The sequence below is a fragment of the Lingula anatina genome, chromosome 3, assembly GCF_051362555.1.
Source record: "Lingula anatina isolate TDL-2025a chromosome 3, LinAna3.0, whole genome shotgun sequence".
Classification (NCBI taxonomy): Eukaryota; Metazoa; Brachiopoda; class Lingulata; order Lingulida; family Lingulidae; genus Lingula; species Lingula anatina.
The window spans coordinates 27,474,555-27,496,749 of NC_141769.1; the positions used below are offsets into that span (position 1 = coordinate 27,474,555).

General features: G+C 36.2%; 4 protein-coding genes across 5 annotated transcripts in view; 2 read left to right on the top strand and 2 right to left on the bottom strand.

Moving 5' to 3' along the window:
* Positions 1-1,108: 1,108 nt before the first annotated feature.
* On the top strand, positions 1,109-11,418 carry LOC106167949 (chitinase-3-like protein 1). The gene is made up of 10 exons (XM_013546855.2): positions 1,109-1,254; positions 2,054-2,243; positions 4,770-5,022; positions 6,595-6,719; positions 7,087-7,210; positions 7,477-7,662; positions 7,995-8,114; positions 8,678-9,092; positions 9,706-9,888; positions 11,115-11,418. Exons 1-10 carry the CDS (start codon positions 1,164-1,166, stop codon positions 11,315-11,317), a joined length of 1,890 nt encoding a protein of 629 aa, XP_013402309.2. The 5' UTR covers positions 1,109-1,163; the 3' UTR covers positions 11,318-11,418.
* A 423-nt stretch (positions 11,419-11,841) lies between these two features.
* Positions 11,842-16,037, bottom strand: LOC106167951 (cathepsin O-like). Of its 2 annotated transcripts, XR_015333473.1 has the most exons (10): positions 15,846-16,037; positions 15,350-15,455; positions 14,972-15,104; positions 14,637-14,702; positions 14,144-14,300; positions 13,734-13,849; positions 13,305-13,480; positions 12,993-13,085; positions 12,576-12,751; positions 11,842-12,224 (listed from the first exon to the last, which is right to left on the bottom strand). XR_015333473.1 is itself a non-coding variant. In XM_013546858.3 (9 exons), exons 1-9 carry the CDS (start codon positions 16,035-16,037, stop codon positions 12,717-12,719), a joined length of 1,074 nt encoding a protein of 357 aa, XP_013402312.2. In that variant the 3' UTR covers positions 11,842-12,716. The 2 variants fall into 2 exon arrangements, 1 of the variants encoding a protein (XP_013402312.2); XM_013546858.3 differs by having other exon boundaries at positions 11,842-12,751.
* Positions 16,038-16,041: 4 nt separating this feature from the next.
* LOC106167952 (small ribosomal subunit protein uS3) lies at positions 16,042-19,017 on the top strand. The gene is made up of 5 exons (XM_013546859.2): positions 16,042-16,127; positions 16,966-17,190; positions 17,655-17,749; positions 18,120-18,307; positions 18,703-19,017. The coding sequence occupies exons 1-5, from the start codon at positions 16,098-16,100 to the stop codon at positions 18,882-18,884; spliced, it is 720 nt and encodes a 239-aa protein (XP_013402313.1). The 5' UTR covers positions 16,042-16,097; the 3' UTR covers positions 18,885-19,017.
* Positions 19,018-19,984: 967 nt separating this feature from the next.
* The window catches only part of LOC106167957 (uncharacterized), a 55,278-nt gene continuing 53,067 nt past the window's right edge, over positions 19,985-22,195 (bottom strand). The window contains exon 22 of the mRNA XM_087008866.1: positions 19,985-22,006. Within this exon, the coding sequence (XP_086864992.1) occupies positions 21,750-22,006 (257 nt within the window). The 3' untranslated portion in view covers positions 19,985-21,749. The remainder of the gene's footprint in view (positions 22,007-22,195) is intronic.

Here is a 22,195-nt window from a genome sequence, read left to right on the forward strand (position 1 = left end):
TCATGGAAATATGATCAATTCCATTTTACCACAAAAATAGCAGTTGTCGCAATTATTCTGGACTCTGTGCTTGCCATCAGATCAGAACTTCAAAGATGGCTATACTTCCGTAAAGATCTCTAAAGAGATTGTAACAAAAATTAAAACTTCTTAGAAAAAAAAACTTGGACTAACTTTGGATGTCGGGATCGATTCATTAACCATTGATAGGTACGTGTATACGAAAATCGTCCTTTACCCCAGATAAACCCGTTTTCGGCCCAAACGAGCAATTGTTATCCCTTTAAGATCACGGTGACACAGATGGACGCACTTCCAGGGCATTGCACTAATAGCTCCCTTAGGGTGACCCACGCTGCTATCAGTAGGGGTCTACGTGAGCGAAGCTGCAAAGAAGGCAAAAGACAATGAGGCATATCCCCCTCCCCCCCCCCCCCCCCCCCCACGCATACACACTACTCCACACCCTGTCCTAACCAGGGTATAGCGGGCCAATCCAAGGAAATAGCCTCGCTCTACCTTATTGATAGGATGGATATTTTAAAAATCAGTTCAATGGCCATTAAATTCAGAAAACGCTGAAGGAGTTTTATCTCGGATTTTCAATGCCTATTGGTAAAATATTATCGGGAGAAACAGATATATTTAGCATTATCGGGCAATGATTCACATAATACAAACAGGACTTGGTTCAGCATTTAGCTAATGTGTACAATTTTCTGAAGGAGTAAAGGCAAAGGACTGGAAAATGATAACATACTTATAAAATATGTATGTATGAGTTCAATTTAAACGAACATAGCATACCTGACATTTCATATAGTAATAAGCGGACAGCAAGAAAAAAATGAATGAAATTAAAGAAAAAAAACAAAGGGAAAACAATAAAGAAGGGAAATAAAGATGGAAACTCAACTCAAAGAAAAAGAGGAAAAAAATAACGAAAGAAAAGAGAAAGAAAGAGAGAAGAAGAAAACCCGCACCAGATCGTTCACCCCCCTCCCCTACCTCCCAGATAACCTTCACCCTATCCTTATCCTTTGATATGTCATCGGAACTTATTAATCAGCCTTTGGTTGGCTCACGCTGACTAGCTTTGGTAAGGTGATCTATAAAAGGGTTCATATCTCACTCCGTGTACACACTATTACTGTAACAACAAAATGAAGGGAGTCAGTGTGATTCTACTGGTATGCTGCTTTCTATGGCACGCTGAGGCCAGGAGTTACCTCAGGGCTTATAGCACCACACCAGGTATGTTTTTAATTGCTTTACGGGACTGAATTTTGGCAGTAATCTTGTTTTGTAGAATCTATCCTCCTATTTTTCTTCATAGTCCATTTTATTTTGATTAAACTAAACGTTTTAAGTGTGTAGCATTTAAAATACAAGTAAGTACATGTATATCACTCATATAGTTTTCATAATGATAAAAAATATTTGTGAAAGAAAAACTGAAAAATCAACAGGATATACGACTCGTGAGTACGCTCCCTATCGTTGTCTTGTTTTTTAACTGTAAAGGTCCATTCTGAATCTAACAGATCTAAGGTCCATTCTGAATCTAACAGATCTAAGGCTTACTTCTCATTAGGGTCTTAAACTTTTCTAGTTTATAGCATTTCTTGAGTGGTTCTTTTTATCTTCAAAAATTATTCATCACCAGTTTCTCCTTACATTTGTATCCTAGACTCCGCGTTGTTGAATTTTCTGAAATAAATACCCAGTTCTCTTTAATTTTGGAAAGTAACTTTTAAGAAATTTTTAACCTGGTTTTAAAACGTATTTGTTAATAATTTTCTGAAATAAATACCCAGTTCTCTTTAATTTTGGAAAGTAACTTTTAAGAAATTTTTAACCTGGTTTTAAAACGTATTTGTTAATAATAAGCACTTTGTCATTATAAACTCGATTAGGATGAACTAATGTGGCACATCTCGCACTTTTTACAAACACAAAATACCAGCACGCACATATACACATTCATACATACATACATATACATAACTTAGAAGACCATATAACCACCTAGACATTGGGATGGTAATTTCAGGTAAAGATTACAAGTTCGTTTGCTATCACACCAACTGGTCCCAGTACCGCCCCTCGCCAGGGAAGTTCTTCCCAGAAGACATAGACCCCAACCTGTGCACCCATCTGATTTATGCCTTTGCCAAGTTCAACGGGAACAGGCTGGCGGCCTTTGAATGGAATGACGAGAGCACGGACTGGTCTGTAGGCTTGTAAGTACTGAAACAGCGACAACAACAACAATAACAACAACAGCAACAACAACAGCAACAACAACAACAACAACAGCAGCAGCAACATCACCATCATCATCATCAACAACAACAAAAAAAAAAAATAAATATAAAAATAAGTTATTTTTAAATATTAAAATATTAAATGCATGCTCATTTACAGGACCTCTTATCTTTTCAATATGTATCGGTATCCCTTAACATTTACTCCATATACAAGGAGTCATTGACATTATAAGTTTTGATTATAACTTAATTAAAAATCTTCAAATATCACAACTTACATATTACAAAGACCCATAGGAATGCATTTTTTTTTAAAAAGCTAAGAATATCAATTCATAAAATCATGTGTAAATCGCGCACTCGTGCTGTCATTGAAATCAAAGGAATGAATTAGTAAACGAGTGAAAATGTTTTTAACAACGCGCTGCTCTGTCACATAGCGCCACGTTGTGTGTTACTGGGCTGTAAAATCCCGTACATAGCAAAAATGTGAGGAACTCATGGGTCTAGCCTCAGAGAAAAAAACTTTTATGTTGAACTACTGAAAATAAATCAAATCGCCAACACTATTTTTTCAGTGGCCCGTGACACCGAAAGAGTTAATGAATTGTATTTACGGTCAGGGTGCACGTCATCGAAAGATAGGCTAAATCTAGTGCACAATCCTACTTCTGAGTAATAAACCTGCTATCAAATTTGGATTTCGTCCCTCATTAGAAATCGGCCATCAACAACAAAATAATAGTCTTCCCCTTTCTGGGACGTGACTTAACATTTGTCACAGCTATTGATTCATAATATGAGTCACTGATCAGACAGTTCTATTGCGATTGATTTTTTTTCTTTAAGACGTGAACATGCGTTTTATTTTTTGCTGTACAGTAAGTTTCGTGATTAAGCATATGTAATACTGATTTGTTTACCAAGATACAACAAAACCAAAATGTCCTGTTTGGCGTCACGAGCACTCATTCAGCCAATAATAATAATAAGGAAGGGAGTGCGTTCAACTAAGAGGTTTTAATGAAAAACAGAGAGATTGCAAACAAGGAAGTTGGTATCTGAAAGCAGGTGACACATCTATCCCACGTTATTCTTTTTTTACTTTTTTATGCTGTGTCATGTTGCACCGTCAAATCCTTTTCGAATCAGTTTACAGAAAATAAATTGAATCATGTCAGGACAACAAATCTTACCTTTAATTTCAGATAAATGTAAGGCAAGGCGAGAAAGTCAGCTTTTGGAAAATAGATCGAGTCGCGCAACAGTACAAAAAATATTACGTTTATTTCCAACACGGAGTATGCGGGTTTCATCCGTCCACTGGGGTCTTTAATAAAATGTCAGGCGTAAGAAGCCTATTTTGTCACCAACATAAAGGAATTTTAAAATTTGTTACCCATTATTTTTAATAAAAACTTACCAGTAAATACTCAAATGTATACCCACTGCTTAGAAGATGTTAAAATTGTGTTCAAATTAGACAGGGTATAAAAAACAATCTTAGTAATGATATAATGAAACCTGGTTACTCATAAATATGTTAATCATCAACCCGTACAAGAGTATTTTTAAAACACACATAATGTAGAGCTTCAAAAACCAATTTATCTATTGCAATTAAAATTACAATGCACATAAATATAAAAATAATCGAAACTCAAGGAGAGTGAAAGAAAGGCCATATGTCAGGGTCAACAGTAGGGAAAAGTGGGGGAGGGGGGAGAAACTCACTTTATTCTCATAAATTTATACAGAAAATACACAGCTGTATTTCACTTGCCATTCAACATCTGAAAAAAATAGGAAGAGATTAAAATCTTTAATTTTGCAAAGGTAGTGAGACGATGAAATTACTATTCTCCTATAACAGGCTTATCTCTATAGTTACTTCATCGTAATCAAAGTGATCATCAGTCAGGTTTACTGTACCTTGTCAAAGTATCAGCGTTGCATTCAAAATATACTAAATATATCATACACTGTATAAGGATCATGCCTTGTGCTAAAATTAAAGGAAAAATCACAGTTCTTGGTTTCTTTATAAAAATGATATATCAAATCTTCTCTTTTTTTCTTAATCCATCTTTTATGTATGCCTACAGCTCCCTGTTGTGAAAAGCTGCATTCTGCTATTTTGCCAAAAAAGTATAGGCAGAAATATTTTATGCATCATTTATTTTCTTTACCTAGAATAATCTCTTTTCACAACCAGATATGAGTTTTACACTCAAGTCAAAACCCAGTAAATCTTTCTTCATTAAACCCCTTTTTTCTGCATCCTAAAATTTTGACGTCATAAGTTCCTTTAAAAACAACAATAGGCCTAGTCGAAAATAGATAAAGAGGGAAAATGGTAATGAACTTTGGAATTCTCTCCCCATGTACTTAAGCTGTATATTTGTAACTTGGTTAAAGATCTCACGCACTGACATGTTTTAAGTAAACTTGATTTAAAAGAAAAGAAAGAAAATTACAATATTTCATTTTTAATTCCAGATACGAGCGCTTTAATAACCTCAAAAAACAGAATCCAAATTTGAAAACTCTCATCGCCGTTGGAGGATGGAACCTTGCCTCGGGGCCTTTTACCAAAATGGTATCTACAGCAGCTAACAGACGAGAGTTTATTGACACATCTATCAAGTTTATGAGAGATCGCAACTTTGATGGTTTGGATTTGGACTGGGAATATCCCGCCGCTAGGGGGAGTCCGCCTGAGGACAAGCAGAGGTTTACTGCTTTGGTCAAGGTATGTCTGCACCTAGAAATCTGGGCCGTATTTTCAATTGAAAACCCGAAAGAAAACAGTCATCATGTCAGTTACTAAAAGTCACTTACTTCTACTGCCAAAATTATAGACTTTCCTATAGTATGAGATTGATATAGTCATGGGGCAAATGTGCCCGAAACTTTCTTGCTAAAACGTTGCACATTTTCATGATAATTATAGATATGTATATCTTTATAAATAAGATAAATCAGAGCGGTCTATTCCTGCTAATCCTAGAAAATACCGTTAAAATATTCAAGAGGTTGGCCCTTAAAGATGGCAGTGTTTAAACCATCTACATGTGTACTATACTGTATATTTGTTGTCGGTAAGACAATATGTTTTGAAACAAGCCCTTTGAACACACACAGTTGCGAGGGCAGAGAGATATGATCAAATAAAGGCGTGTTATGTCGGCCAGCTGTCTTACTCCCCATGACAGGAATTCTATCTGCTACTTCACAAGTTCCCAGCTTCACAGTTAATCATCGCCTGGGCGTCTCTCGCATCTTGACACGATGACACCAATATCATACTTGCTATCTTTGGTTAGCTCTTGGATAAGATTGCACAGTGTCAACTGTGGGAACCTTAATATATTAGAAGGCCTACCCAGTGTCTATATTATCTACATTAAATGTTGTGCACAGACATTGCCCGCCTTAAGACCTTTATAAAGCAATCAATAAGAAACATGTATTACTACTTTCCTGCTCTTGATATATTGCTAGCAAAAATGCAGTCACCTCATCATAAACTTGATCTACACATATATACCATGTATATTTTCATTAAAATTGACAGCTTGTTTCTTTAACTCTTTGGGGTTTCTGTTACTGACCCATTTGCTACCTTGTATCTCATTAGGCCTATACACCAAATCGTACATTAAGATCTAAGGACCAATTATTATTAAAACTTCAATTCGCAAGGCTTAAAACATTTGGAGAAAATCTTTTGAATACGTGGCCCGTGCGTATGTAAATAAGTCTACCATTAGAACTAAGAAATATAAGCTCATCAGATGATTTAAAAACTGAAAACTATCTAAAAAAATATATGAGTGGACATTTTATACTTTACAGAACATTGTAATCGGACATTCTTCTCTTTACTTTTAATATAATAACCTTTCAATCAAAAATAATTATTTTAAGTTTTAATTTTATTTGTTAAGTCTACAGAACATATTTTTTATGGATTTTAGACTCTTAAAGAATATATCATTAGGCCTATATATATTACATGGCAAAGACACATGCTCACGTGACGTATATTCACTTTTTGAACTCCTTTATGCCATATAGTTTTTAAAATTAAAATTCACTTTGGACGACTAAATGTCAGCAAAATTAAGGACGTCTGTGAGTAGCTGAGTCCAACAAAGGACAGTTGGCCAATTTCAAAGGAAACCCCAGACCGTGATATTTAGCCAAAACCTTACAGGAATTTTTGTTTTCCTTTTCGTCAAGGGTGTCCATTCAGGTAATTGTCACGAGTGAGTCAAAGTAAAACTGTGCGTGTTTTTCACATATACTCGGTCTGTTCTAGGAATTGAAAGAAGCGTTCATTGACGAAGCTAGAAATACCGGCAATGAACGGTTGTTACTGACGGCAGCTGTTCCAGCAGGCAAGGAAACGATTGACAATGGATACGAAGTTGAAACTGTTGGCAAGTAGGTGTTTTAATAGAAGGATCCCTTGGTATTTTCATGGGATGATATTAAGGCACACAAAGCCAGATGCTTGCTCGTCCTTTATATACAAAAGATACATGTCGTACTGAAAGTTTGGCCTGTATCGGGGTTCCTAAAACAATTTGGCTCGTTTAACTTGGTATTTAGGCCTATCTAACTATCACCCTTTATCACAAAATGTTATTTTTTCAAATAATTTTGCACATCATGTCAACATATTTACTTTTTCAAAATAAGTTGTGGACGCAATTGCCAAATTGGCAAGTCAATCGTTTTAGTGCTGAACTAGGACGATCACTCAAATTAGAGTTATTTGACAGTGTCTAATTTAACGACGACGTTGCAGGTACCTCGATTTCGTGAATCTTATGTCGTATGACCTCCGAGGAGCCTGGGAATCAGTCACCGGCCACCAGAGTCCTCTTTATCCAAGAAAAGACGAAACCGGAGAAGACCTTTACTTGAATTTGGTAAGAATTAAATGCATATAACGGTTGGAATTAAAGTTTTTCCTCGTTTCTACTTCAAAAATGCTAAGTTCCACGCTATATCAAACAAATGTATAAAATTTGGATCGTCCGGAAGTTGCATTATGTGGTCTAACGGATAACAGTTAACAGGAAAAGTTTAATACAAAATATATGAACAAAGTCAGGGCGTATGTTTAAAAGTCTTAAGACAGCTCGCCATGGATTCCTGTGCAAGGTTCTCTGATGACAAATAACATTGGTTCCAGGAATTCACTGCCAAATACTGGGCAAGCCAGGGTGTGGTGCCAGAGAAACTGATCATCGGCATGCCCACCTACGGGCGCGGCTTTACGTTGAGCAATCCGGCAAACAACGGAATGGGTGCGCCAGCCAAAGGTGCGGCCAATGCTGGAAGATATACCAGAGAGGGTGGATTCTTGTCCTATTATGAGGTAACCCCTTGTGGAACTGATGAGTATGAAATATTGGATACTTTTTTGAAAACTCGACCTATCTTTAAATGTGATGTTGGCACCGTACATACAAAATTTGCAAGTCAATAAAACATAGAATAGTAGCATACAAAAAAGGAGGTTTATTATTAGACATTTGAAAAAGTTCGTCAAACGCTATTTATGAAGAGAGGCATTGCCTTTAAAAATGTCTATGGCTAGCTTATGTTTCCATATCTCGACATGCACGTTTGTACATTAACTAATGCTTATTTAAATAACTGTACAAAACGCTGATATTTTAATTAAATCATTACACTCATCTTTTTTAGATTTGTGAAATGTTGAATAATGGCGCCACCAGCGTGTGGCATAACGAACACCAGGTACCATATGCTTACAAGGGCGACCAGTGGGTAGGATACGACAACCCGCAAAGCTTGAAACTCAAGGTAAGCGACGAGGTCTACCCAGCAAACACATAACGTTATCATAACGTTACCATAACGTTAATTTTTTTTTAAAAAAATAACGATATGGCCACGTTATGGTAACGTTATAAATCGTTCTGTGTTTGCCGGGTAGGCAGTTGGTCGTAAGTTCTGTCGTTCATATCTATCTTTACGTTTGGCTTCTGAGAACCTTTGCTGATGATAAAGGCCTGTGGACTGATAGTAAAATATTTAAGCATGAATAACATGTATTTCAAGAGGGAGAAAAACTAAAAAATATGATCGTAAATCTACACTATATGCGCAGGCACCAGACCATTTGTTACCCCTTCTTCTTTGCGAGGCCAGGATCACAAGGAAAAGGGGGCGAGTTGTTGATGGAAAAATGCCCTATGAAAACTATTTCTTCTTGCGAGTTTTTATACTCTAGCCACATATAGAATCCCATCGGCTCCCAAACTGCTCTATTTAGACACGAAATATCGCCTACTTTACCTTTTCAAAGTAATACCTTTAATGCGGTATTAAGCCTGTGGATGTAATAGATACTTTAACTTGTAAAGGTTGACTGGTTGAAACGAGAAGGATTCGGCGGAGCAATGGTCTGGGCTTTAGATCTGGACGATCACACTGGGAGCTCCTGTGGTGAAGGGAGATATCCTTTGATGAACACCGTCAAGAGCAGACTCTTTGGTGCCGGAGGACCACCGTCCCTACCTCAAACAACGCCAAGACCCGCTCCAACAGAGACACCAACTGAGAAACCTACACCTGCACCAACTAAGCCTCTGCCCGAATCTACTAAGGCACCTATTACTGATCCGAAGACTACCGTTCCACCCGCAACAAAGGCGCCATCGAATCCTTCTACCAAAGCGCCAGTAACAAACCCACCCACCAAAGCACCAGAAACAAACCCGCCCACCAAAGCACCAGAAACAAAACCTCCCGTGCAGCCAACACAGGCGCCTGGATCAGGTAGGCGGTGTAACCTTAACATGCATAATATTCAGGCAACAGTTACTAGCAGGGGCGGATTTAGGCCGTCTTCTGGGTCTTCCGGAAGACGATCAGATTTTCAAGTTTACATTGACGGGTATCTGATTTTTTCTGTCGGAAGACGGTCAAAAATGGAGGATGGATCAACAAAGATAATTTGGAAGACTGTCAGAAAATATCTCTGAATCCGTCCCTGACTAGTATTACATTAATGAAGTACCTACTCTCTTTTTTGACCAATCTTAATGAAACCAGATCCTGTTATTCTCTGTTGCCTCCGTCTTTCCAGCAGAAATGGAACTAGGAGGCAAAAAGAGCTCTCTCTCTCTCTCTCTCTCTCTCTCTCTTTTTAGTTAAAACTGTCGTATAGTATACCCTCTACCAGGCCCGCGGAAAATATGTCCTCTTTGTCCTCTTCTCTATCACAGTTAGAAGACTGACCATATTTAACCAGAGACATGATCTTTGAATATCTAGTGAAAAATCAATGTGCAACCCTGGTAGAGGGTACGTATAGTATGGGGTTTGTGTTTCCCACCGGTGCCACAATTAGATTGGCGGACAGTTTTAACGGAGACGTTCTGTTTTTTAGAATTCAAGTGCCAGTCTAAGGGATACTTCACTGACCCGAAGGACTGCGGTAAATTCTACATATGTGAACCCGCCGGCTCTGGGTTCACCTCGTATCACATGAGCTGTGGCGCCGGAACTCACTTTGACGAGACAAACAAAGTGTGCGACTTCCCTGAAAAAGCCAATTGCAAATATGGTGATGGTAATTATGGCGATTATTTTCTATGCCCCTACGCCCTTGCCCTCGCTACGTAGGCCTATTTGGCACTCTTCTGCCGGGGTCATGATTCTAATATAACTCTGTTCATTGGATGCCAAAATTGAAGCGTTGTTATTTCACCCTTGTTTTTAAATAATTCTAATATACTGTAGTTATTTTGATATTTTAATAAAGCAAAGCTCTTTGCGAATCGGATTTTGAATTGTAAAAGTTGAGTATATTATTACACTTAAAAATATATATGTGGTAGATAGTCCTCTTTTCTGGACATCAAACTCGTTATGTAGGCCTACATATTGTCAATGTGGTGATTGGCTTTGGCAGGTTTACGTCATCAATATTTTTTAATGACTGTTAAATATCTGATAACCTGGGAGGGCACGCAAACTTCGTCACACCTTTGTTGTCTCAGAATATTGATAAATGTTCTTTATATATAAGGATCGTTTACTTTGACAACATCATATCTAACTTAAGTTGAGGAAGTCTAGAAGGTTTTCCACAGTTTTTCATTTTAATTTTGAACTAGCCGTTCACATTAAAAAAAATAATTTGATTATTTTAAATGTCTGGGGTCGTAAGAAGATTTTGTATATACCGAGTCCAAATCTACTTTTAAAAAGGGCCCTTTGCCTAACATGGCTTTTACATGACATGGCCTTTACCTGATAAAAACCTGATAATCACGAAACTATCGCAGCTGGCATATATAAAAATAGCAAGGCTGTGGCAAGGATTAGGCAAATGATGCACGTTTTTACTTCGTCTGGGCTTATTTTTAGATAAAACTGCCAAGGTTGGTAAAGGGAGCCCCTCTACCTTTAACGATGGGTTATTTGCCTCTTCAATTTTTGGTCGCAGGGCCAGTTTCACAAAACAAGTTTAAAGTGTACAATAATGAAAACATGTCAGTGACATGAGTTATTTTTTACATTTTGCTAATAAACATAAAAACCTCATTGAAGTGAGCCACTTTTGGTTTCTCATCTTGGCTAAAATTTGATAAAAAATTTTGGTCTTAAAGTCCAAGATTCATCTTCTTTTGTAATATAGCCTCATGGAGAATAGTCCAGAGCCGTAAAAGCATAACAGAGCTCCGTAATTAGGGTGAAAGACAGCACTCCGTATGACTTAAACATTTGTTTGGCGTAACAATGATCCGAACACAAACCTTGAGCTTTTTTTAAAGTTACATTTCACCTTTTCAGGTTCGTCTGTCCAAAAGCCAGATAGCATCTGCTCATGGAAGGGACAGGGCGTGTTCAGAGACCCGGACAACTGTGGGAAGTATTACATGTGCGTCCCGGGTCACAAGCCTTACCGTATGGAATGCCCGCACGGACTCGCGTTCAACCAAATCGGCAGCGCCAGCGGCGTGTGCGACTGGCCTTACAATGTGAAAGGGTGTTAGATCATCTTAGATCACTTCGCCCGACCGCAGATATGAACAATCCAAATTTTGTTGGGTATGATGTTCGAGAAACGGCGTTAAAATAAAATTTTGATATGTAATTTGGACTGTTGAAATGAATTTGCCAGCGGATATTTTTCAACCAGCTAAACTATTAAGAGGTCTAACGTAGAAATGATTTTCACACAAATATAAACATGTAGCATGAATTTCCCTCTTTGGTAGTAAAATAATAGTAAAAATAATAATAATAACAGAATTTGACAGTTTCATGGTAAAAGAAATGATTGCAGCGTTTAACTGACTGTAATGCCAATACTTATTCAGAACACCACTTATTTGTTAGAGTCGTTTTCTTTTAGTACCACACTTCAAAACTCAATAAATAAAGGATACTAAAAGAACAAAATTCAACTCAGTTGAAAGAAATGAAGTCGATCTACTTTCAGGCAACAGCTATCCTTACCTGCAATTGCCATGGTTCTTTTGATTATCAAGCAAGTACAAAATAAACTAAATAACAATTTCAGATTTCAGTGACATTTTATTCAATAAAAATATATATTTAATATATTTGTATGCACGATTTCTCATACTTTGTGACCTAATTGCAACAAGCCATTTGAGAGGTCCTTCAAGGCATCAAATTCTCTTTATATAAAAACAATTCAGTAATATTTTACATATGATAATCTTATCATTTCCCAAAGTGTTTATGCAAAATATATTTATTAGAACATGACATCTTAATGCACTCTTCATCGTCTGTCTTCTATGAAAGTGCAAGGATACTGACTGGTCTACACAAACAAGAAGCATATTTTCAATAGCACCTTGAAAGAGACCAAGCACGGGGCACGTTTTCAGTCAATTTCAACGATAAAGTTATATCACAGTACAGTCACAGCTGAAAAAAAAAAACATTTAGGTTGTGTGAAAACTTATTCATCTCATACAAGTTTTAGACATAATTTGGACCCAACAGTACAAGAGGCAAAAATGGCAGCAGTATAGACAAAGATTTACAAGTCAACCTACAGATACGCTTGGATGTTTGGTGTGTAAAAAATATTACATTGTATATTATTTATCTACAAAAATGTATATAAATTTATAATACAAAACAGTTTGATTTTAAGGTGCAGACTGACAATACACCATATAATTTCAAATTTTCCAGGAATTCATTTTTCCTGCATGTTAACCTTAAAAAATTTCATAATCTACATGAAAAAAATTATATGAATCAAATAAGTACAATAATTCTAGATAATGTGCTTCAACTACAATGGAAGACACTGAGTACAAATTCATCTTTCTTTTCTGCATGTGCATATTTCACTGGTGGAGACTCTGATTCTTCTCTAGCATTAAAGATAGGAAGCATTTGGGTACCGTGTTATACTTGAATACTGGAAACCTCCTCTGCTACTCCTATATTTTCATGAAAAAAAAAAATCAAAATCAAACAACAATATTAATACACATTAAAATATTTTTTGAATACGGGTATACCTGCAATTCCTACTCTATGTCATTTAATCAATTGTAGAATATTGTTACAAATGGGCCTGACAGTTTGTGTGAAAGAAGTCTTTTGCTTTCCTAGTGTTTAATAAATTTTGCACACATAGGATATAAAATAAATAAAAAATATATATAAATAAATTCTCACCACAGACATTGTTTCCTATTCTTATATGGATATAACCGTTTAAACCAAAGTCATCTCCCCACGAGTTTCTGATGATAAAATAGGGAACTGGGCCTGTAATACAAATGCATTAAGTAGAAATGTACATTCCAAACATCAAATAAAGAGAGAGAGAGAGAGAGAGAGAGAGAGAGTACATACATGGTTTCTATGTGATATCAATTCTGCTGTATCAATGGCTAGAAATTTTTGATGGAATATGTATAATGCATTAACAAACATCACTTCAGAACATCAATTTTCAAAAGGGCAATTTTGCCCTCGTCTTTCTACCTGTCAGATCATAGCCTATTATCTGGACAGCATGATTGTTGAAGTTGTAGCAGTGGTACTGGATGATGCCTCCAAGGTAATCTTTCCAGGATGTAGCGTCCACTGATATGGTCAGTGGGCCATTAAGTAGCATACTGACCATCTGGCCCTCAGTGGATTGACCATGGTTTATAAACCTGTAAAAATGGAGTGAAAACATATGGTGAAATTCTTCATGAAGTCTAGGGTTTATAAAAAGTGATTTTTTTTCTTGAAGAAACTTAATTTGATAAAATTTTAAATACTCACCATGTTATTAGTTTTGAAATGTTACAGAGACTGTTATCAGGCTAAAATATAACTATGGTCTCTTTTTGAAGCTGTGTGTTTCCAGTGGACTTTTCACCAATAAAGTCGGTGACTGAAGAGGATACATGGTAGAAAACTTACTTATCACAGGTGTAGTCCGCCAGGGACACCCCTTTGGTTGCATTGGATTCTATCTTACAGAAGTCTGAAGTGTCTGTAAGAGGATACTCCTGATCTGTCACCAGTGGTGTTCTGGTCTAAAATAATAAATAAATAATAAAAAAGTTAGGTCAAACATCTGACTTTTTATGATCCTCCAGTAGTAATCTGTCTTATCCCGTCTCAGCTTTTTAAATTCGAACTTTTTGTTTTAATTCACACAATGCATAAAAACTCATTAGAGTAACAAAAACATTTTATCATTTCTGGGCTCACAACATAAACAGACCTTTCTTTTTAAAAAGAAAAATGGTTCCTGGAAATTTCAGCAATTTTCTCACAATCACCAGAGTATGCCAAAACCATAGAAAAAACTAATCCAATCCTCTCACCAGTTTCATCCAGTATAAAGCATGGCAGGTGTCTCCCCCTCTACAGCCAAAGTTACCATAGGCTGCACAGTCTATGACTTGTTGGACACTAAGATCACGTAGGTCTTTGGTTTTTATGGCATACATGGTCTCCACTGACTCCACAGAACTGAAGGCCCTGGGGAAAACGGGGAGACAAGGTGTTGGCTTGGACAAATGAGGTTTTATCTCTATCTTTTTAAAATTTTTAAATATAATCTTCATGAAAAATGATGACTTCATGGTCAAGATCCACTCAGCATGGTCTAGACATGTTTGAATTTGTTTGATATATGCCATATTTTTAACTTTTCTGAAAAAAAAATTTTTGTTGCAAAATTCATAATTCATTGGTTCATTATTTTGATTAATCTTAAAAGGTGTTACTGTCTGTTTAGATAAAAATCCTAGAGTGAACCAAGTTTTTCAAGGCATACAGAATTCATTCAGTACAGAGTGAAGTACATGTACCTACCAACATCCCCCACAAGATCTCTGATTCTTTACTTTGGTGATGACTGGCCATTTCCAGTCTGTCCTCCTTAAAAAATAATAATAATAATAAATCAGTTATCAGTTGTTTGTATAATTTTATTAAATTGTGCATCACTCAGCAATACCTCAAAGTTAAAGAAAACAAACATGAATGTAAATACAAATTATCACAGCTTAAAAATAAATTCATAACAGCATATATAGTTTTGAAACACAGATGAGATGTGAAGTTTTTGCAAGATTACTGTCTTTACTTGCACTATGTTTAAAAAAATAGTCTGGTCTTTTATTAAAATGCAATCATTGGTATCTTACCAATCCCACTTCTGTGGTTGGAATGATTTATAACTATGATCTGTGGTTTGTTTTTGTGTATTCTTGACATAGCCCCCCTGGCTCTTCAGAAGATGGTGCTTCAGTGGCTTTTTGGTATCATCAAGGTATTGAGCTTAAAACAGAGCATTTGCATTAATTTTTGAATAATAATAAAAACCCGAATTCGGGTTAACTTTTATAATTTATTTAATTAAAAAATTAGGCCGACTAAATGTTTTCCACACAACTTAACAATCATTATATTGAGATCAAATATATGAATAATGTACTTGTTTAAAATTTCAATCCTGCCCTCTGGCAGTCCATAAATTAATTCTGTTTAACATTTAATCATTTTATCACTGAAAGTCAATTTACCAATGAATTCTTCATCTGTAAGGTCAGAGAACTTTGTGACACCATATATTGCACTATGATTACTTGTCCTTAAAGAATTCAACTGATGGTGCTTCTTCAGACTGTCCTGGAATGTAAATCATAAGAAAACTTCATGAATGATGTTGTCAACATAAAACTGAATATTGCAATGTCAGGTTGACAAATCTTATGACAAATATGTATAAGCTATCAAAAAATCCAAAATTTCAAAAATATATACATGATAAATGTACTTACACCAGTATATACACTGTACTACTATAATACCAGTACCTGTCTTCCAGTAAATTGGCATTATTAAAACAGACACGAACAACTATTTTTCCTGATGAAGAAATAAACGCTTTTGTAATCTGAGAATTATTTGGAATATTTCATGAAGAAAGTAACGTAAACTTGCAAGTTGCAACGTACGTTAACGTTACTTGAACTTTCTTGTTACTGTTTACAGTAAGTCAGCTGATGGGGAACTCACCTGGAATATTTTTAGTCTTTTGTAATACTCTTCTGAACCTATCTTGTACGGCTTTTGGTACTTTTTAATGAAAAGTTTAAATTTCTGCTCAACATCCGTAACAGCAGTTGTTACAAAATAGTGACTTGAAATAAATATTACTGTCATGAAAATCAAAACACTGGACATGTGACTTCTCCATGGTGGTTCCATCTTGGCTACCCACAATGCAACGCGGCAACGAGAACTGCTTCCTCTTTTCCGGCCTCCAAAATGGCGCAGACAGTGTCAAAGAAGAGGAAGGTAAACAAACCCTTCTATCTCATGTCTCCTTTTACTAGCAAATGTTAGAAACCATGTGCAGTATAATTAAACCATCTTTCTTCATGATGCTATTGTCATTTATTCTGGATGAACCTCTAAGCCAGTGATTGGGTCCGATTCTCTTGGATGCCTTTCCCGACATGCCTAAACTGCTTATGGCCTGTTTAATCGAACAGCAGTGGCCATATGCAGATCCGTTCAATTCAAGAAGCATCGGTACCACTGTTTATGAGATCCGTTGCTGCTGGAAAAATTCGAGGGATATTTCAAAAATTCCAGTAGTATTTCACTATCAAGACGGCCAATGCATCTGTACACTCGAATGAAACCTCTGCGCCTGTTATCATGAACCATCAGCCACTATATTGAGCAATTGGTCATGAATATATCCATACGAATACGTAGGATTAATGTTTAAAGGATGTGGTAAAGTTATAGAATTGTCTTATTTTATATTTGGCATTTATGGCACGGATTCCAGGGCTCCGTAACTCGATGCTTTTGAGTAATGGTCTCTTGCCTGTAGGCAAAGGTTTGGCAAGGGGGAGGGTAAAATTTTTAAAGCCAGAAAGAGGTTTGCTGTTTATCAACATTTCATCTACCTTCTGTGCCATTTCTCAATTTAAGTACACTAACAAGCAAAATGGCCATGTTTTTTTAAAAGAAGTAACACCCTCTTCCCCTTTTGAAATTCTTGACTGAAATGTGTTGTAAAGATCCTTTGCCTGTATTGTAATGTATGCAACTGAGTCTCCAAATAGAATGCTTACTCCTAATTACATTATGACTGTCAACTTCAAATCGATCTTCTTTTTAGTTCGTCGCAGACGGTGTCTTCAAGGCCGAACTCAATGCCTTCCTGATGCGCGAGTTGGCTGAGGATGGCTACAGTGGTGTCGAGGTGAGAGTAACACCCACCAGGACCGAGATCATCATCCTGGCCACCAGGACTCAGAATGTGCTAGGTGAGAAGGGGAGGCGCATCCGAGAACTCACCTCCGTGGTCCAGAAGAGGTTCAGCTTCCCAGAGGGCACAGTAGAGGTAATGTGCAATTGACTTTTGAGGATGATACTTTGTTCTGCTTATGTGTGTGTTTGTGTGTGCAGAATTGGTTAGTTGCAAGGGCATTTGTGTATGGAAGTTACACTCATGTTTTGCTATATAGTGGGATTGTTTTTATATATGTGTGAATGATTTGAGATTAATGTGCCCTTTTGTTCTTTTTGCTGGGGTAAAGTGAATTTTAAAAAAATTAATACAAAATGAGTGCACTAAATTCTTCCATGTCCCAGAAGATGATGTTGATGTTGTTACAATACAAATTATTTGTAAAACCCTGTTCTAATACATTTGTATTTTATTTATTTATTATTTTTTTTTTGTGGTATTTTCAGTTTGGGGAGTTCTATCTTTGGGCTAATATTTTGTTTTTGCATGACAGTGTGTTATTTAATACAAGTTCATTTTCTTAAACTGAGCAAAGATTAAATGATTTTGTTTTTTAGCTCTATGCTGAGAAGGTAGCCACAAGAGGTTTGTGTGCTATTGCCCAGGCAGAGTCTCTGAGGTACAAGCTCATTGGTGGTCTGGCTGTGCGTAGGTAAGTCTATTAAATAATGCTCTCATGCTCACATCTTAAACATTCATGTATTTGAAGTCTGTATATAAACCTTGGAACAAAATACAATGATGGCATACTTTAAGACAAAGATTAATTAGAGTGGCAGGAATAAAGGTAAAATGTACTGTTCATTGCATAAATTGGTTCTATGACAACATTGCAAATGTCAAGACTAAAGTTTGTCGCCTATTTGGCATTATCACACTGATATCAGGCACATTTAAAGATGCATTATGAATTATATCATTTTCATGATAAATAATGGCATTGATTTCTCACCACACACTCTTTCATCTGTGTTAAAAGTCTAAACCACTTTTATACATTTGATTCACTGTTCACCCTGCAGGGCATGTTATGGTGTCCTTCGTTTCATCATGGAGTCTGGCGCCAAGGGTTGCGAGGTGGTGGTGTCTGGTAAGCTGCGTGGTCAGCGTGCCAAGGCCATGAAATTTGTGGATGGTCTGATGATCCACAGTGGTGAGCCAGCCAGCGAGTACATTGACACAGCTGTCAGGCATGTGTTGCTGAGACAAGGTGAGTCCTGAGAGAAACAGTAGGATTTGAAAGGGAAGAAAAATATAATCTTCTGGAAATGGAAGTAGACCTGTGAAGATTTTTTCACTGTCATCAGAAGGTTGTTATACAGCTATATATAAAAGATTTATTTTCTGCCAAGCTATGCTAGGATGATTGTCTTGGAAAAAAGCAACTTTCTCATACCTTACCAAAAGTTATTGTTTTGCTTGGGGAAGTTCTTGTTTGGATAGATGCTTAGCCTTGAATCTCTTGTTGAGCCTTCTTGCTTCTCAGTGTTGTAGCTAAAAATCTTTGAATTTACACATAGACCTGAGCTTATTAGGTTACTTAGGTTAAAAAAACTCTTTGGAAGTGTTTTGTAGTTTTTCAGTGCATTTTCTTTTTATTTACAGGTGTCTTGGGAATAAAAGTGAAGATCATGTTGCCGTGGGATCCTTCTGGAAAGATTGGACCCAAGCGCCCTCTGCCAGATCATGTCAGTATCGTGGAACCAAAAGAAGAAATTCTTTGCACACAACCAGTCAGCGAACAGAAGGGTGGAAAGCCCGACGCTGCTCCTGTAGTGACACAGTAGAAGAATGGTGGAGAGACTGAACTTAACTGAATTGTAAAACTGTGAATATTATTACTTTATCTCAAATGTGGAAAAAAGGAAGTAAAAAAAAGAAACTTATCCATGAAATAAAGATAAAGTGAGATGGAAAAAATGTCTCGAGTTCTTTATCCCTGTGAATGACTCTTCATATATCATAATTGATGGTTTAATATTCATCTCTTCAAGCTTGGCTTTGTGCAATACATGATTTGGTCATTGAAATAGTCTTCCACATATTAGAACTTACTTGTTTCATTTACCAATTTGAAAAAAGTTTCATCTCGTATGTGAAGAAACTCGTTTCTTGCAAGATTAGATTTTTTAAAATATTTTTTTCACAAGAATTGGGACAAAGCTTGCTTTGAAATTGAAGAAAATAACACCATCAAAGCTTGAATACTATTAAATTGCTGAGACCAGTCAGTGCTGCTGAAGTTGAAGTTTCGCGATTAGTGAAGAATGGGGTTGGTGTTTGGGATGAATGTGACCTGTTTAAAGGGATAATAACTCTTCATTTCGGCCAAAAAATGAATTTTCCTGGAGTAAACAACAATTTTCCCATACTTACCAATGGTTAATGAATCCATTTTTGCATTCAAAGTTAGTCCCTGTTTTTTTTCTAAAATTTTGGTTTTTTGCTAAAATCTCTTAAGAGATTTTAACTTAGTATAGCTATCAATGGAGGTCACGTGGTCTAAAGACAGGCTTAAATATCAGAATAATAGCTATAACTGCCATTTTTGTTGTAAAACAGAATATATTATATTTTATGAGTTATTCACAATGTTTTTATTGTGAAATATACATCTCATACAAAGAGTTATCCCTTTAAGGTAATGGGAAATGGACTACAGTTCCCAGCAGACTACTACTGTCAAACCAATTTGTGTGGTTTCACTAGAGGAAGATTTCTTTGAATTTATGTAATTTACCATCAAAAATGGGTTTTTAAAAAAGGTGGTCAGATGTCACTTGTGCATAATTCTTTTTGAAAAGCACAAAAACTCAAAAATTCTTACTGCTGTTCAAAAAGAGTTGCGCACAAGTGACATCAAGTTTCAATATGAAAAATATAAAACTTTGATGAATTCACATTTTTATTTTCTCTGAAGACTGCCCAGCTCACTCAATACTTCATAAATATACAAAATAACTTGTAATAATACTGGAAATTTGTTCCTTACATACAGTATATATATATACCACAATGTTTTCATAGGCCAAACGGTGCTGAAGACGTCCTAGAAGACCTTTACAAACCAAGTTTGTATGATGGCACCACCTGATAAGATTGTCTGTACATCTAATATGTTATCATTAAAAATTAATTTGTATTACCATAACTGTACACTGATTTTTTCATATCTAAAACTTACATCCTTGAGATAAAAACAATGCAGCCTAGTAGCACCTGTCTACAATATTGAATAGATACATTAATGACATTCATTGGTGGGAAAAATGTTAAAAATTTCTTTCTCTTTTTGCACCCACTGTAAAATGGGTTTTGGGGTACATGACAAGGCCACAAATGGCAGATTAAAAATGAGAAAACTTCCAGAAAGATTGTATCACTGTGATGACGTGGAAGCATATGAATTGCATGACTTAGCATGTCCAACTGACTTGAAAAAGCAGATGCACCAGTTTTCAAATTAGCACATTAAAAATTTGCAAACAAAAGCACGTAAGATGAGGTGACCCCTCATACCTGCAAACGTGACACAAGTTGATACGATAAGAAACGATAACATGAAATATTAAAATCATGTAAATAATGTGAAAAGAACCCTTGCAGAAATACAATAATTGGTTTGACCAAAATTCTTGAGGTTCAGATTTGTATATATTTACAGCTATGCTGAAATATTTAAAATGATTCTGGAGGCTGCTCCCCTCAATGACTAATTTGATATTCTTTAATATTGGCAAATTTGCAATAGCACACTTCCACTGGCAGACTTCAATGAGTAATCCTTTAAGCCAGAAAATATCTCTTTTTTGATAAAACATACAAGTTAAACTGAAATGTGAATGGAAATCAATCAAATTTTGTGTACACTTATTTTAAATTCAGACAATATACCCATACACAATTGTCTCTTAAAGAGAATAATAGATTTAAGAAAATTGCGTTTCACAATAACTTTGCAAAACAACTAGAAGCCTTCTTTAGATTTGTTTGCAGGCAAAAGAATGAGCAGCTACCAAATTCTTTTTTTTTCAGATCAATTTTCTTGACTATTAAGAATATTTGCTTTTGCAGTGCAAAACTTTTGTTTCTGATTTTACAAGCAAGCAAGGATACCAAATATTGAGGTTTAAAATACCTGATCTTCACTGTATGAACTTGCTTCATTTAATATAAAAATTTTAGGAAATGTCATGTGATCTTACATTTTAATAATTTTTTTATTCATAGCACATTTTTGTTTGGTGGACACTCACTTCTGGGCCAACCTTAAGTCCACCAATGTGCAATTTCAATGAACAAATCTGTTACTTCTTTAACTTATCACATCACAGTTCATGCTCCAAATCACCCCATTTTTACCAGATCGACTGTTCAGAGACACACTGATGTTGATACAATGTTAAGCCTCCTAAAACACTGTTAATTAAAAAACCTGGTTCATTGTCTGGAAGGCTGCATGAATTTCCACCTTTGACAAGCAGGATTTTGTAAATGTTGTTATCACATATCATGCAGACTCTTGCAAGTCCTTCTGCTTGTGTCATCCAGTCCTCTATAACAAATAAATACCCATATTTTCAGTAAGCACCCACATTTTCACAAGGGCAACATAACAATAGATGGCACCACCTGCAGGGGAATCCATTTCATCAGACCTGCCACAGCAGTAAGTGGTTGGTGCTATCGTCCCTGCCTGCTGCTTCATTATTAATCCCTGTGCGGAAATCCTCATAACCATCCCCTCCACTGATAACCAGCATCTTGGTGGCACGAGCAGGAGTGCCCCCTATTGAGCGGCGACGTATTAAGTGATGTTGTTGTAGCGACTGTTCCGGAAAAGGTCGAGATGAAGGCATCTCCACTGCTGTAAGGAAGCGCACGTGACCAGTATGACCATGGACTAAACCTGAAAACAGTTGAAAAACCTTGAATACTTAACTGCATTTTTGAGTACATAATGGTTAAATATTGTAGTAGCATTCTTTTTCAGTTGAAATATTTCACAATAATATTCAATTGCTTTCTCTATTATTTTCTGTGAAAGTGATCCTTTATGTACTTCTTATATAACTTCATTTTGGGAAATTTCATAGAT